Source organism: Bombus fervidus, chromosome 12 (assembly GCF_041682495.2).
Source record: "Bombus fervidus isolate BK054 chromosome 12, iyBomFerv1, whole genome shotgun sequence".
Taxonomy (NCBI): domain Eukaryota; kingdom Metazoa; phylum Arthropoda; class Insecta; order Hymenoptera; family Apidae; genus Bombus; species Bombus fervidus.
The window spans coordinates 11,392,044-11,409,675 of record NC_091528.1 but is presented as its reverse complement, the minus strand read 5'-3'; the positions used below and the strand labels follow the sequence as shown (position 1 = coordinate 11,409,675).

General features: G+C 47.7%; 1 protein-coding gene across 14 annotated transcripts in view; it reads right to left on the bottom strand.

Moving 5' to 3' along the window:
- The window catches only part of LOC139992617 (protein daughterless), a 358,939-nt gene that overhangs the window by 284,041 nt on the left and 57,266 nt on the right, over positions 1 to 17,632 (bottom strand). The window contains exon 2 of one of the 14 annotated variants that reach the window (XM_072013614.1): positions 149 to 317. The exons of the other annotated variants lie outside the window; for them this stretch is intronic. Coding sequence (XP_071869715.1) covers positions 149 to 310 — 162 coding nt within the window. The 5' untranslated portion in view covers positions 311 to 317. The remainder of the gene's footprint in view (positions 1 to 148; positions 318 to 17,632) is intronic. 14 annotated transcript variants of the gene reach the window in all.

The following is a 17,632-nucleotide window of genomic DNA, read 5'->3' as shown; positions in this document are numbered from 1 at the left end:
GACAGGCAGCTAGGTAGGCGCGGTGCTAGAAAGTTGAATGAATTAAGCACGCCTGTTTACGATTGTTAGCGACTGACTGCCCACGTGCTTTCCGCTCGCGTCGGCTCTATAGGTTTCCTTTGATCCTCGTCATATCCACGGAATGTACCTTTCTTTCTCCGTCACCTTCGTATTCCAGTCCTTTTCTTTCCCTATTATTTATCAACACCCTTCCCCCTTTTACCATCGAATCAATCCAACTGACTCTCCTCTGTTCTTCGCTCGAACAAAGCAACTGAGAGAGCCAAATGCTCCGCGACTGCAACTCCATCACTTACCTGAAACAAAACGAAAGAATTTTAATTAGAAACGACATACAGGGAAACGATTAGAACACGTAGAACGAGCTAATTGCACGTGTCGACGTTCAAGGTAACCGGAAGTAACTTTTCCGGATAACGGAAAAGTCGACATCGGGGAATCGAGAGACAGAGAAATCATCGTCGTCGACCCGATGCCGCCAAGGACGCAAGATTATTGCTGCCATTCGATGAGCTAAGTCGACTCGCGAGTCACGCATTCGCCTATGCTCGCTTTTTCAAAAAAAAAAGAAAAAAGAAAAAAAAGCAAGAATGGGGGGGATGTGAGGACAATTTGCCGGAAAATTGGAAGAAATTATACGATAAATTTTGTGTTGTAATAATACGGTAAGAATTTGATCCGTTCGATTAAAAATTCGACTTAAAATTCGTAGTGAAACTACCCGTTCCTACATAAATACGTAGGTATAACTCAAGTTACGTTGGATCGTGGTTCGAATAATAGAAACTCGGATACGATTACATATACGATGTAGTATCTGAAGCTGACAGTGAGCATTAACTTGTTCGCATAAACGAAATAGCGGATAAACAAGGTTCTAGCGTAACATCGATATCCGAAACGTTCGTTTCGACGGTCGACGATGCGTCTGAGCAGGTACGTTCCCTTTCCACTGCGAGTGGATTCCCCCTCTACGCGACGCGTTAATATCTAACGCATCGATCTGACGACTTCCTGCCGAACCAGGACGTGTTAATTGCTACGAAAGGAGAAAAAGCCACCCTCGTCGAGCGGAAGTTACCCCCTCTGACTTTCGATCGGTGTAACGATACACGGTGCATATGGTCGATCTCTAAAGCCACGTTCGCGGAACGCTTCCGCGATTCTCGGACACAGCGGCCGGAAGTGCCCACGCATCGGGTGACGCACAAGTTCGATAACGAAGGAAGAAAAAAAAATATAGAAAAAAAGGGGGGAGGGGGAGAGGAAGAGGGAGGGGCGCGAGAAGGGGAGGAGTTCGCTATGGCGATAACGAAGAGAACGTCGATTCAACGACACTCGTAAAGCTGGACATTTAACGATGGCGATTTAACTGTCGCAGCGTGGCGCGCATACAATGTGCCTCTCTCTGGTCCGACCTGTACAATAATAATTATGGCTCTGGCTACGATTGTTTATGGAGGCGGCAGTTAAATTACCGCCGGTTGACGTTACACGGGCATTTCGGTGGCTGCTTTCCCTCGTCGCGTTGTAATTGTTATTTAACAGTGGTTTGTACCATCATCGTCGAGAACAATAAATTTCCAGGGGCCCGGCCAAATGAAGATTAACCATTACGCGATGCGCGTTTTCATCAAAGGCTCGTTAAACTGCAATTAAAACCACGGCCACTTTGCCGCTTTTCCAAACGCCTGACCCCTACAAACCCCCCCCCCCCTATCAATCGCGTTCCCGAGTTCTCTCTCGTTCATCGACTGAAGCGGTTCCGGCCCGCCCACTCCGACGAGCTTTTTCTCCGACATCGCTTTTCACCGGTCGGGAGAGAAGCACCGAATAACCGTCGACCTCGTTCCAGAGGCGCGGCGAGTTTTCCAGCGGAAATTGGAACAACTTTAATCGCGGAGGAACGCGATTGTCGGGAATCGTGTGGCGCTGGCTTTCCGTGAAATTTTGTGTGCAGTTATACGACATACGACACTCTTGCTGACGGCTGACGTCATTCTTCGCCAGCCGTAGCACACCTCCGACACGTGATTTTTCGCGTAGCCAGTCGTACGCCTAAGTACCGAGATTCCTGCGTGGGAAGAACGATAGCGTTGCGCCTATCCGCCGAGAAGACCGTCGAAAATAATGCTTGCACTCGCGTCTCTACAGTAGCGTCGCTTCTATATCGTATATTTGTAAATTCTCCGATTGCAAATATGAGACACGCGTCGTACGTGTAACAACACGTAAAGTTAGTTTAGTGCGAGAGAAGGCATCTGTTACTAGTAGCTATTCTGTTCGGCTAGTAGAACTAGAATTAGATCAGAGTATTCAGTTTGGATACGGCATGTTCTACTGTATTTCAATCTACTGGAATTCCCGGAACGGTGAAACCATCTCCGCGGAGTCTGCACACGCCGACCGTCGATCGATTCGTTAAAATAATCGGAATTTTTGCACGAAGGTGTTCAGCCTGACACACGACATGCAAACAATCCTTGACAGCCATGTCACTTGACACCGCGTCAAGTGTTTAATGAGAACGCACGGTCATCAGCCAACTATCTCCCGTCTATCGAGTTACGTGAGTCACGAGTTTGTAATCTGGAATAACGTTGGACGAAAATTCGACGAAAAGATCCACATCTCCAACCGATGGAAAAGAAAACAATTTACCGTAGCTTTTCCACCGATCGTTAACCCTCCCGACGTTCCTTCGCGCGTTTTTGGCCCAATTGCACTTCTTTATCCTTAGGAAAAACCCGTCTTCTTCTTGCATGACATTGATAATTAGATACGCGTATACAGCTCTTTTTCTCGAAATAAGCAACTCACCGTCCCGTCCACCCCTTTGTTCGAACTCGTTGACAGAGAGGTCCGTAAAAACGAAGGACCATAAATTTTTGCGATCGAACGAACAGTGACATCGCTTGGTAGAAGACGAATAGAATATGCCTGATGCTTTCTCGCTTTAGTATTAGCGTTCCTGACGCGTTATAAATTGTCCGGTGGATCACTTTTTGATTTGTCGCTATGACGTTCGAGAAGCAAGTCGAACGGAACGGTATATCCGACTCGCGACTAATAGGCGACCGATCGATCCCGAGCGCGTTGCTTGTTTCCAGACAAAACTGTACTACTTGTGTAACCGATAGAAAGAAATTTCCTTAAGACGTTCGTAAACGTTTAAAGACGCGGGTAAGATCAAAATATAAAGAATCGGTGAATCGCGGCAGGGTTTCGTTCGGCCCGGAGAATGCTCGAAGAAGACGGAGAAATCGTCGTATAAATTCCTTTGATCTGTTCGTAAATCCCACGGACGTGTTTACGCGACGTCGGTAAGTGGCCAGAAAAAGACGAGGGTGAATTTCCGTTAGCCGAAGAGGGAGTTAACGCGATTGGCCACGAGCTTCCGTGTAATTGGGAACAATTCATAAATTTATTGCGACAGACAACACACAACGGTGTTCGTTGGTCCCCTTTCTCGCTCACCCTCGTGTTCAGTTCCTCGGTGGACGACCCTCCGTTACTCCGATACTCGTTCAACGGACAGGGGTTGAATCGTCGGCTCGAGTGGCTCACAGGGGGAGGAGATAGAGAGAATAGGTGGTAGGGGGCGAGAACAAGAGGACGAGGCTTGTCGAGACTCCCCACTGTACCAACTTAGACGCATTAAAAATTTAATAACTCGTCCCGATCGGTTGGTAAAGTAGGCAGCTCTAACCACCATGGGGATCCCTCTAAATCCAGAAGTCTACCAAAACCTAGTCAGTGGCTTTCAATTTTCACTCACCGAACGCAATTTTATCCCTCGCATCTCCCTCTGTCGCGGCTTTTTTCTAATTCGAAGTAACGAATGACGATGAGAGTCATTGAAACCCCGAACGTTGGTGTTAAATTTAGGAAAGTGAATTAGCGAACGAGGATTTAGGGGCAGTGCGAAGGTTTTATTTCGTTTTATTTGAAAAGTTACGAGGAAGGTATCGAGAGAGAGAGAGGTATCATCGCCGGTCTTATTCCACCAATATTTAACGAGTAATTTCTTTTTCGACAGATCGTTCAGGTTTTCGACGCAAAATATTCGCTTACTATTTTTAGCTGCCTCGTTGGTACTTGGTTGGTTGTATAACGTATACGTATATAGTATTTATAGTTATAGGCTTGAGCAAAAAATCAAGCGAGAGCCTTAAAATTCGAACGGTTTGAACTTTCCAGCAATTTTCCTAGTCGCTACAAGAACGAAAGACGAGGGATTACCTTTTTCCCTGCGCGGTCTTCGCCATAAATTCGTCTTCTTGTTGATCTACGCCAGCTTTACGGCCCCGTACGGCTGGTATACCAATAAACTGATCAAACTGTCCAAGACCTTCGAATTCTCGGCCAGCATATCGCGTTTATAGTCAGTCGAGAGAAACCATAGCGGGCAAAACGAGAGGAAAATCGAGTTTTCGACCGACGGTATCTGTGTCTGATTTCCACGCGAGTCGCGAAAGCTCCGGACAAATTTCCTTCCGTTTCGTGCCGCTAAATTATTCTGCGATTAAGCGCATCGGCGAATCCATTAACGCGACCGACCTCGACTTAATTAACTCCCCGTCGAGGAATTAAATACTATCGCGGACGTATATGAATTTGTTACGCGGAGAGATAATGGTCAGCCGTTTCATAAATTTGCCGACTATCGTATCGTTCGATCTCGACAGAGTCGCGATTTTCGCGCGCGTGATTATTTTCCTCGCTGATCGATAATCTCCTCTCGGCCGAGGCGAAACGTATAGGAAGACGCGCGCAACTTCAAATAAAACAAATAAAACAAGCGTAACGTTATTATATTAGCCTCTTGGAAGCTCGATAATTCATCTTTCGCTAGAGTTCGTAGCGTGTCTCGAGCGTCGCGACGTGTCTTGGATGAAACACGTTGATAATATCGCGAACGTGGCCAATATAGATCGTTGTATTTTATGCGTATCGTGTGTCTATATCTATTACATCGTTTGGTAACCGACGTAATTTTCTTACGTGAGCTACAGCTCGAAGAAAGTATCGCGAAGATCGTTGGCGACAAAGGTGTACGAGAAACGTTAAAAGAACGCACCTGCTATTCCATCCAGGACGATTTTTGTAAATCTAACGCAACGAAGGAAATTCGTCGTCGGAAAGGTCCGTTAAAAAACCTACTACTAACGAATAAACAAAGAAGCAAATAAATGGCGGCGATCGCTTTTACTTTCATTTGGCGTGGCGAGATCGATGACGTCAGAAAATTCGAGAAGCTCGGATGCACGCTTGGCAAGACGAACGAGAAAAAAGTGTGGCGAAGGGAGGAACAGCGTGGCGAGCAGAGAGAAAGGGGGCGAAAGAGGACACGTAGTAACGACGTGTACACCAATCCCGGAGGGCCTTCGTGGGGTGGCAGTTTTCGGGGGTGCGCCACCCCTACTTGCACCAACGGAATATACAGTACACGGAGCGTGTAACGTCCCACTGTCAGGCGACCCTTCCACCACTACACCGACGTTTCCAAGCGCACACGCACGTTCACACGAACGCACGCAGACGTACCCCGAGTGGCAGGGGTCTGCCCTATGATTTGTAGCGGCACTATAATGCCTCAACTACCCAGCACCTTGACTCACCCTCTCCTGCCCCTCTAACCATCCTACCCCGCCCCACATCGGCTCCCTCCACAAACACAAGCGAATCAAGCAACGGCAAACAAGCTGGGGAGTCCGTGTAACACGCACCGATTCCTCCCTTCTCGGCCCTTGGCCGATGTAGCAACACGTAGCAACGTTTTCCGTTGAGAAAGAAGGAACACGAAGAGTTACGAAGCCCGGACAACTCACCGAACTCGGTGCATCCACCGCGCCACTGCCTCGCAGTGTTACCTTTGGCGCGTACTTGTAAATTGTACTTTCGAAGGAAAAAAAGCGGTCGTCGACGACGCGCGTTGCTAAATGCTTTAGAGGACGATCGAACGTCGTGGCGCGGGACGCGTGGAAAATGGAAAATCGAGTACGCGCTAGATAGAAATGGGACTTCTTATTTGGATATCGCAGGATGAAATTGCGACGTTAACGTTTAATTCAAACGGAATAACAATGGCACGATTTATCCTATAATTTCTCGTCTATTTCCCACGATTACGTTCCTTGGGGTCCTAACGATGAAGATTTCGCTACACGTAAGCAAAATCGTGCGTCGTTCGAGGGTTAAAAATTGCGTTCCGAGTTGCAGGATTATAAGGCTGCGTAATTGTTCTATATAAAAAAATAATTCAGCAATCTTCGTCATGATGGAGTAGAGTTTCAGAAATTACAGCCTTTTAATTGCTCGCTACGTCGATTCCGCGTAACGTTGTTACCGAAGGGGTACGATCACGCGAATAATTCGTATCGGTATGGAATACGCGGCAGTTAACGTGGAAAATATGTTCCGGGACGAGTTACACGTCCGTGCGGCGAAGGGTGTAAGACCTCGGGGGATGAATTTTCTATGATTCGACCGTAACTCGCGACGCGATGTTATTTGTAAGGAACGGATGGTGGCTAGAGTTACTCCTTGGTTCTCCGGTTCGTTGCGAGGCTTCGTGAAAACCCGGCACGATGATTGATACGTCGCGCCACGGAGCCGCCGCCGCCACCACCACTCCAAGATACAAAGGGTGGATAGAAAGAAAAGCGAGAGAGGGTTTAAAGCGTTTCGATTATTTGATCGACCGATAGAATTATACGCGTGGAAGCGGATTTCGATTGGTACGAGGATAGGCGGAGCAGAGGCGGAAAGGGAAAGGAAAAAAAATATTGGAGAAGGGGTGCACAAAGCCGATCACGAAGCAACGCACCCCCGTTGCGAAGATTATATACCGTGTTAAAAATAAGCTGGCCGCGTCCTCGTCGTCAGGCGTAATCCTTTCGTCGATCGGCTTTTTTTTTTCATCCTCTAGACGATTACCCTAGGAATTCGGTTGGATTCGTGCACGCGGCAGCTTCGATTAATTAAAACGGTCGAGAGGAGGAAAAGTCGATGCGGTTAAAACGTCGTCCTACAAGCTATCGGTTCGCGTGCGATTCTTCTTCTCAACGCTTGTTAGTCGAGTCATAAATTACAAGTTCGCTGGAGGAAGAGAAAGGGACGGAGAGAGGAAAAACGAGTAGAACGAAAGCGGGTTTTTCGAGCTAATTGGAAGAGCAGCTCCGGCGCTCGTAATTAATGGCTATTTCGCTATCACCCCTCCCCTCTTGCGACTTTTCTCACCGGTCAAACGCGCGTTCGTCGATAACCTGTACAACTCTAACGCGTGGCGAGAGGCTTGGCCAAAAAGAGGAGCGTTTTACGAACCCCCGGCACAATTACGCAAACAGTCTCGCCTATCCCGAGAGTTTTCCAAACGCGTGCAAAAGAACGAGCTGGAGTGCAACTGCGTGGCACAAAAATGCAATTTTATCCCGTGCTTTTTTTTTTACGAACCCGGTGGCTCTGTAACGTACGCAGAGAATGTGCAAATCAAACCACCTCGGATAAAGCTACGGGTAGGTAGACTCCCGGTTATCCGGTCTCCGCTTTAACCGATGGCATTTTTGCGATGAAAACAATTGACCAGCGGAAAAATCAGTGATACATTCCGTAATCGTTCTTTTTCGTCCGACAGAAATCAACTTTTTCCCGTATATATACTACAATACGTATCTACGTACCTCGATGTAAAACTCTACGTGTACACACACGCTACATACATGTGTGCATATATATATATACGACGATAGAAGGGAAAAATACAGCGAAGCACGTTTTTTCATATTCTACGGAAAGATATGACAAATTAGAAAAGGAGGAAAAGAATACAAGGAAAGAGGACGAGAAAGATGGACAGGGCGAAACGGTAAATCTGATTTCCAGAAAATTCCATTCCTCTCGGTGACTGGTTTTCATCTTCGGGGAAAGTTGCGCACGTTCGAACGGTGCTGGCTTACAGTTTTATCCCCGCGGGTGGATCGATCACCGATAGAAAAGCTGCGACGCGTACGAAACCGGTGCACGAGCCGCGGATCTCCGAGAATCGTTCCAGACGTCGTAAGTATTATTTCGTGCTCGACTCTTTTTGACAGCGTGCGGATAGACCCGGCGAACCTTCTCTCTTTCTCTCGCCGCTCCCTCCGCGTATCCGGTGCGCGCAAAGTGTATTAAAGGCAAAGTATAAAAGTTCAGCGGCGCGCGAATTTACGAGGCGCGTGCGAGCGCCAGATAAATATCTTACGGGTCGGTACCTTGCTCCGCGTCTTCCGACCCTCTCGCGGGGCCGCGTCCGACGAGAATACCGCGGCTCCGATACCCGTCGTAGATACGCGTCGGCAATTACCGAGATTTCGCAGCCGAAACTTTGACGGTCGTGCGAAACGCGACCGCGAATCGTTTAATTAGCCGCGATATTTATCGCTTCGCAGCTTGTTAAAGCTACGAATATTCGATTCACGACATACTCGAAGAGAACATGATCGAAGAATCGACGATGTCGCTCGACAGCGTTGCAGCGCGTTACGCAAAAATTTCCGTCGTTTTCCAGTCTATACCCATTCGAGACAAATAGGAACGACGGCGGGAGCGTTCGTATTTCTATAGCGTATCGTATATAGCGGTCGCGTAAGAGACGAAGACGAGGGTTGATAGAAAGCTTGGGCTCTACGGCCGGGCCGGAAGTGCCTAGACGACCCCGTGGCCCCTTCGGAATCGATCCATCGATTTCAGTCCGACTGGACGATACTCGTATTTCGCATTCGACCGCGGCGATTCTTGCCGATCAACCGCACGCAGTCATTCCGAGAGCGAACGCGCATCGATATGCATATAGCCGGCGTATGGATATAGCCGGTGTCGCCGCGTGTGTGCACACGCACGCAAGTGTGCGGGTATCGATACGTGTACGCGAGTCCCGTGCCACGCGTATATCCACCCGTGAGCAACAAGAAACGAGAGGAAAGAGAGGCAGAGCGCGCGATTTATTACGTTTTTGCGGCGCGAGCCCGGCCCCGTTCGGCCGCAATATCTTGTGTCGCGGTAATTGAATATCTGAAAATGTCAGGAAACGTACAAGACGGTGGGGAAGGAAAGCTGTTGGCGTTCGGGACGGCGAAGGGAATCGGAATGGAAAAATTGCGCGCGGCGTTGAGTCTCGAAACAATGCCTCGAATTAAAAACGCCGCTCGCTCGAGAAAAACTAACAGCATCCCCTTTCTCTGAAGAGAGAACGGTGCAAGACCTCTTTCCCAAGCAGGCGGTGTCTCGGTAATCGTGGTTTTACCGGCAAATATCGGTTGATTCTATGTGAGAAAATAAGTCGGGGATACGGCGTGCAATCTCCTTCCTTTCATCTGGGAAAGAAGAGTGAAATACAGAGACGGACTCGCAAGAGTTTTCTCCATTTTTTCTGCACGCGCGAAGAGAAGAGCGGAAATTGCGAGGAGAGACGCCGGTGATCTATGTCGGCCAATTGATCTACGACGAATTCGCGAGGCGGCTGCACAAATCATGCTTCGATCGCCGGGCCAGAAGATGCGACTCCTCGTGGAAGCAGAAATTGCCGGCGATAAATAATAAAACGAGCCGTGTAATTTGAGGTAACGGCTTTTCTGTCTCCCTTTTTCCTCGCTTCTTCCGCGATCGTTGTATGGCCACGGCAACCTGCCTTTCCTCCTCCTCTTTTTCTTTTTCTTCTCCTTCTTCTTCCTTATCCTGCCCCTTTCGCCCTTCCAACGTATTCCTCGTGTAGAGTGTACACGGTATGTTGGGTTCGCGAAGAAACACGTCACGAAGCTTCATGCGCGTTAGTCGGCGCGTGCTCGACGCTCGTATATAACTGAAAATTGCGCGTCTCGCGATCGACTGCAAAACGTCGGACAACTCTACTATGATCGTCGCGACGAAGATGGCGAACGACGTAAAATTCGATCGATTTCGATCTATCGTATCGAGAGACCGATCTTACGCTCTGACAAGATCGATGCACTGTTAGTTCTGGCGACTCGTAAGTAAATTAAAGCTCGTTAGCGCGATTAATTAAACGATAACGAATAATTACGACGCAGTAAGTCGTTGCCGCTAATCGACCGATTCCAAAAGCTCGATGACTCGATCCTACCTGCGATAATATTTTCCGCGAACAGCCTCCGTATCTTCGTCGTCGACTGCTCGACCGCTTTTAATTGGCTCTGCGTATGATCCGGGGCGTATCGAAGATAACGCGGTAAAACAGCGCGAACAGCGGGATTTTGCGATTGTGGAGAGTCGCGACGATGGCGGCGTCGACGTTGCAACCGCGAACGCGACGAGCCGCGTAGCGTGCAGTGGCATCGACGTCGAAATATATATCTGACCGCGAGATAGCGTACAGCGGGTCGCCCCTTGGCTGTTCGATATTTGCATAAACACGCCGCACACCTGTAAATAATTTCTTTTTCGCGCAACTAGCGCGCTTCCGCGCGCATAGATCATCCCTTGACGCGTTATGGATCCGAGCGAGCGAGCGAGCTCTACCCGGGGATTTGCATCGAAGGAGTCCATAGACCCGGGACCCGCGAGCATTTTTGCAGAAATTAATGAAACCGCGGCGAGAAAAGAGAGGTAGGAGAAGCTCGTAAACAGGAGAGCTTTTCTTTTCTTCGATTTTTCCCAGAGCACAATGCCACCGAGACGCGCCACTATACCCGGTTAATTAGCATATAGAGTGGATAATTAATTACGCGGAAACGACGCTTTCGTTCGCGCCTCCTTTTTACCTGTGCAACCAAAACGTGTAGGTCAATCGAGAACGCAACAGGGAAAATCAGGTTGTAGAACGAAAGAAGAGTAGATATCGTGGTTCGATATCGTCGTGTAAAAGAGGAATGGCGCGAAGAGAGGGGAAGGGGTGAGGGGGAGAGAGAGGATCGATTCGAGAAGCTTTACGCGAGAGAAGGTGCAAAGTTGCGGCGAAAAGTGCGAAATGGAAACGCGACGGAGAGGCACACGCGGAGAGAGCACAGTCACGGAAACGTTTCGCAGTATCGAACGGGGGTCGAGAGGGCACTCGAGCTCTCCCTCCCTCTCGCAAATCGAGGGTGCGTTTTTCGACGACCGTCAGCCCAGCCGTCGAGGGCACTTTACTAATTTTTCGATTATCCCCCGGTATCATCGAGTGGAATATCATTTTTGAAACGTCGATGACCCTCGAAACGACAACTGTTTCGCGATTCCCGGAGCACCATCGATTCGATTAATTCGACCCGCGGGAAAAGTGGGTCCGTCCATTAACGCTTTACCGACACCATCTAGGCGAAAAATAATTCCCGATACGCATTCAGATTGGAACTGGTTGAATAAACGTACTAATTTAAGGCTCGCCTCCGACGTAATTCAACATTTTTGCAACCGGTAGTACCAACGCGCCAAAGTTTGTTGCAATTTAAAAAGTCTACGAGCTGAACGCCGTAACACGGGTGGAAATGAAATATATTGTTCGGCATCATTTTTGCAACCACTCGTTGCTTCACATTATAAACATTACGAGTGCAAACGATTAAAATTCGATATTTACGAGCATAAAAATATTCGAGTTAAAAGAGCTCTTTGAATTCGCCGTATACGCGCGTTGGACAATGGCAAAACGATTTTACATAACAATAAAGGCTGTGTTACGTATAAATAAGAGATAATGATCAACCAATTTCCTACTCAATGAGCACGATCGCAGTTCCGCTGCGAGAGTTCCGCGAGAGAGCAGAGAGAAAAGAGAACGACAACGACAGTCGGCTGGAAAGCAGGGGTTGGAATTTTCGAAAGGTATTTCCTTGCTCGGTGAATTTCCGCGGGACACAGAAATGTACTTAAGCCAGTTTCTAAGAGAGCCAATAAAACCGCGATTGGACTCTACCCCTCTGCCTTTACCACGGCGGGATATTTCACGGATAAAGATAAGGGATGCTTCGAAATGTCTTTGCTCGACGTCTTCGCGCCCTGCGATGTACTCTCCCAAGTGAAATGCTCTGTTACTTAAATATTTAACCAAACCGTGCAAACTCCCTCCTATCTCTGCTTCTCCCTAAGAATATCTCGCGGCAACTAGCTTCTCTCTTCCTTCCTCCTCTTATTAAACGAAACAAACACGCAGACCCAACGATCCTCTTTCAAAACTCCGATATCGGAAAGCAAGCTTCAATATACGCTTCGCAAATTAACCCTCTAATTTCAATAATACACAGCGTTGCAACGCTTGTTTTAAAAACGCGTCCAACCGAACTGTTCTGGATTAATATCTAATCTTGTTTGAAAAAATCGTTTCGTTTCGTTTCGTTCCTAATCAAATAGATCTCCGCGTTTCGGTTCGAGTTTGCGTATTAATTTCCCTCTGATTGCCGGCACCGATCGTTTAACTTTTACTTGCGATTCGAAGGGAATATCTTGAAATCTCGTCGCTGCGATAATAATAATAAATGTCGATTTTACCATGTCAATGTCTACGTACGTACCCTGGACACGAATACAGTAACCTTCTGTGTAGACGCGTGCAACAGAGCGAAATTAATGTCACAGAATTGACATTGCGACGACGAGTAAATGATCGAAGAAATTGGATGCAAAAGGTTGCGGCGAAACTCCGAGGTTTTTCGTTTGGTGTCCGAACTGGGAATAAGAATACTCGTTTTTCGCAATAATTCGTATCGTTCGGATAGGATCGGTGTCGATAACCGGTAGGAAAATCAAAAGGGAAGAAGGGACCGCTGCGAAGCAACGCATCGATAAACATTTTAACGAGTTTTAAGCCGGTGGAAAAACTGGCGAAATCCGGCGGATCGGCACCCTACGCAGCCAACAGAACAATGATCAATGGCTCGTGCAGGCTCCGCTCCTATGAAAAGTTACATTCGTGCCCCCTGGTCCGCGCTCGTGCGCGTTAAATCACACAAAGGGATTCCGTGTGTCTGAATGTGTACGTACGTATGTGTACGCGAAGCCGATCCGCATTGTGTGGCAACGATACGCGTGCGTAGCTGCGTGAGGCGCGTGGGTGGTTGATTTTTCAAAGCGCATAATAACGAAAAGTCAGCTCCACGATGCCTCGGTCTCGGTAATGGAGCCATTCATCGAAAACCGGATGAAACATTATTATCGGTCAAACGCACGCCGAAATATGTAAATCGTTCCGACTGAACGATCCAAGAGGAGGATGGTCGCGTGTACGCGCTGCGATCAGCGCCAGCAAGACCAGAGAAAGAGAACAAGAGACTCGGAGAGAGAGAGGGAGAGAGCTGAGAGAGAAAGACAATTGAAATCGAGCGATGGAGTTTTCCACTTTTGTGCGACTAGCATATACGTACTCTGTTTCGCGATCGTAGATCAGTCTTCCCTGTTTCGCTGATTCGCATTAGGCTTTGACTCCTTCGCGTCCAATCACCCTGAATCGTTGCTTAAAACGTGTAATATCGTTGTGCGTTCGTTAAAATACAATTAATGCTGAAAGCCGCATTAAATGTCGAGGCTTGCACGGTGAAACGACATTTACTCATAGTTTGTCTCGTTTTTAAAGGAGTTTCATCGCTGCGGCATGGTTAAGTCGGGTCAAGTTGAAGGATCGAGGCCGCTTCTTTCGGATCTTGTTTCGAGGTACCAGGGAAAAAGAAATATTTCAATTCCTGGCCGGTCTACGCCTACGTGTCTCGAGGCGACGTGTTCGTCAGGAGTCGATAAGAAAGATGCTTATCTGACCGGAGAATAATGGACGGGCATGAATCCGATGTAAACGAGAGTGGTAATGCGATGGCAAAGATGATAAGGAGATAATGACGATGATCACGGCAGGGGAACCTGCACTTTGTTCTTCGACGATAATAATAATTACAATTAGATCCGGCCCGCGAGGAAAGCGCCTTTAATGGTATGCGCACAGCCCGCCAACAGAAGGAAAAAATCGAGTTGCAACCTATTATCGGCTCGCCACGGATTTACAGCGAAAATACGCAGGTGATCGACGATCCGTTCCAAGCAAACACCAATAATACACGAACCACACGGAATTTACATCAAACGAAACATCGCGATTATTTCTTCCAGGTCCAGCCTAATCGCATACAATTATTCACGGTACGTTGATAATCGATCGCGAACGTGTCATTTTCGTTTTTAGAATACAACGACACGGACGTTCGCAAGAATTATAGAATCCATCAGGAGACGACGAATCTCTGTCGAAAGGAAATCTTTCTATCTCGTACCCCCGCGGCCGTTGCCCATTGCCATAGAACGTTCCCTCTGTCGCAATTACCGCAGCCTTGGGACACGTAATTGTACACGCCGACTGTTATTTGCTTTTCTTGCTGGTATTCTCGCGGCAGCAGGTTTTTCGCCGGTGGCTCGAGGAAAAAAGGCAAAGGTTGAGAACCACTCACGTATCAGAGGGTAAAAATGATGTTTGCGCGGATACGAAAATTACGAGCTATAGCAGGCAACGAGTGACCGCCTCGTTATTGGCCACTTCGGTTGGCTCGCGTCTGCTTTATTCTCGCGATATTCCGCTTTAATTTTCCACGCCCGGTGTGAATAACAATTATGTAATAATTTCACCCGGTCCAACGCGACATATATGCATATACACGCACATGGGCGCAGTCTCGAAAATCGCGGGCTACACATCCGCGGCAGGATAAATCGAAAATTTCATTCTGTCGCGACAAATGAATTTTTGAACTCTCTTTCTCCCTCGTCCCTTCTCCCGGCGCTGCGGGTCATATCTCAAAAACCGCGATTCGAAAACGCACGGGGAAAAAAATAGCTTTCGCGTGAACACATAACAAAAAAAAAAAAAAAAAAAAAAGAAAAAAAGGGGGGAAAGAGAGAGCCCGACCGTTTAACGAATTTCATTTTCAACCTAGCACGAGCTGTCGTGCGCGCACGCGGCGTTATCGTCGGCGATTCCGGTCGTCCAGATCAAAAGAGATTTTAATTTATCGCAGTCAATATTTTCGACGATTAAATTTAATCGAAGGATCGGGTTGCTTTGAAAATGCTCGATGGAACAATGGAAGCTGGAAAATGGGTGGGAAAAGGAATAACAGAAAAATCGACGAATCGCGATAGGCATGCGCGTATCTTTGGAAAAATCACGAATCGCGGTCGTGACCAGTCTGGAACGAGCTTCCTTCGATCGTCATCGTCAGTGAGGTTCGCTGCTCTTCCTAGTCAGCGTAGTTAGACGTCAATCACGACGACCAATGAGATGGCGATAAGAGAGCAGACAACATGGCGCTCTTCGGTGATCCTCGACTATCGACTTGCCCCTGATTAAAATAAACGGTCGACCATCTTTATCTTCCCGCACCCCGAGGTTATCTAATTTTCCTCCCTCGTCCTCGTGCCTCCGGTTCTTCTCTGGTACCGCATCACCGCCTACCAACGAATATACGAGCGGCTGAAACCACGAGGTGGGAGCATCTTCGAGAAAAAACGGCGGCCCGTGTTTCTCGGAAGTGACGACGCGCTGATGGCTGCACGCTGTTACTAATTACCAATTCGTTTCTTTTTCACATTCGCGTGTCACGACGAGGTTACTGTGTACTGTAATGTACACACGAGATAATACATTTTTCCGTGCTCCTGCCGCGCACCAACTAATGTAGATTAACAATGTAATCGATTCGCGTGCGTAATAAATTACGGCCTGGTCGGGGCGAACCGCGCGTTATACAACACGGCTTTTCCGAATCAATTACGCCGTTACGTTCCAGAGAAAAAGCTACGTTCTCCGTACTATGGAGAGGAAGAGGAAGGGATAAGGGCATTTTTCACGGTATCGGCTAATGCTCCACTTCGATTCTCTGCCACGGCAACGGGGGCGGCGATTGTCCTTCCACTCGCTACCTAATCCTTCTTAAGACGTTTCCTAACCCCTCGTCCGAGATTAACCGAAAAAGATCCCGGATCTAGCCAGTTCGTCTGATATAAACGGCGTCCGCCTTGCCAACCGGGACGTATAATTGGTTGTCAGTCAAGTAGTCAGTGGCAACCCCCTTGAGGCAGTCTCGCGCCACTTTTATCCGCTCTTTCCCCGATCTCCAGGGACACCCGGTATATACCGTATATATATATATATATATGACAACCGTCGGATCTCCTAATGGGATTTCACGTACGATCGACCGAAGAATTTCACCGATTTCGTATCGACCAAGCGACCAACAACGATCAAAATTTCCAAGTTCGGCACAGGCTCGATCGTTCTTGTCACGCGTGTCCAATGCTTCGTTTTCCAACGATAACAGAGATATCGAACGAAAGGGCTTCCTATCCTTAGGTGATTACTAAATCGTCCTTGCGAATAAAACGATCGACCGATCAATTTCTACGACAAGATAAATAAGAGCGTATATTTGAAAAATTACGAATCGATCCGGGCAATTGTCACGAATTCGGTGGATGGTCGAGGAAACGAGAGGAAGTTTCTTGGAATCTATAGTCGATCGAGAGGATTGGCACACGCACGGGAAAGGCGGTGTCGCGAAATTAGTATGGAAAAGTGAAAGCCGTGGAAGGGGTGGGGAAAAAGTACGAGTATGGAAACGAGCGGGAGGTAGAGAGGAACGAAAAAGAGGGAGATACCGATTACAGGCTTCTCGAGCTAATGGTTTTTGGCACGGAGACTCTCCAAAGTACCCTTGACCCATCTAACGGGAGACAATAAATAATTCATCGGCTGATTTCATCCTGCCCCAGGTCCGGTTATTCTCCCGACGAGTTATCAGAGGCTAATTAAGAGACAATCAAGCGCGGAGTCGCTGAATAATTTGTCGCTCGTTTTCATAAAATCCTCGGGAACAAGCGATACCGTCTACGGTATTCTACAGTTTTACCCCGAATTAAGCAACCCGCCGTCTCCTCTTCTTTGTTCGAAATCGCCGACAAAGTGAGAAATACGAGGAAGGGTAAGAGATCCGTGAAAGCTAAAAGCCATAAATTTTTGTGGTCGAACGAACGGTGACATCGTTCGGTGGTAGAGGACGAACAGATAATGCGCGATGCTTTCTCGCTCCAGTATTAGCGATCCTGGCGCGTTATATATGCTGCCCGGTCCATCATTTTACGATTCGCAGCTAAGACGTTTTGCCGTTCGAGAGAAAAAGTTAAACCGAATGGTATACCTGGTCTCGTAAGATAGGCAACTGGCTGGGCCGAGCGTGCGTCGCTCGTTTCGAGAAAACTGTTTGGAAAACTTTTCAGCGAAACCGAGGAACGTGAACAAATTCCGACGAACGGAAGAACGAATGTACGAGCTTTTTTCATGTACATACATTACAATTAAAAACGTGATATTTCGAGGTATGCGATATCCAAGAACTGTCTCTCATCCATCTTGGAAAAACTGGCGCGTACGAGAAATTGACGCAGAAAATGCGAGATAAAACGATCGGATTACTTCATCAGCTAGCGGCACGGCGGAATGATCGCGATACAAATATAATCGCGAGAGGGAATTACGTGGATGATATACGGAAACCACGTGATCGCTGAAGGCAAATCCATTTCCTGGTACATTGAGGCAAACAGTTAACACGATTGAACATCACTTGGAATGTAGGGAGAAGAGAAGCTGCAGTCAGTAAGC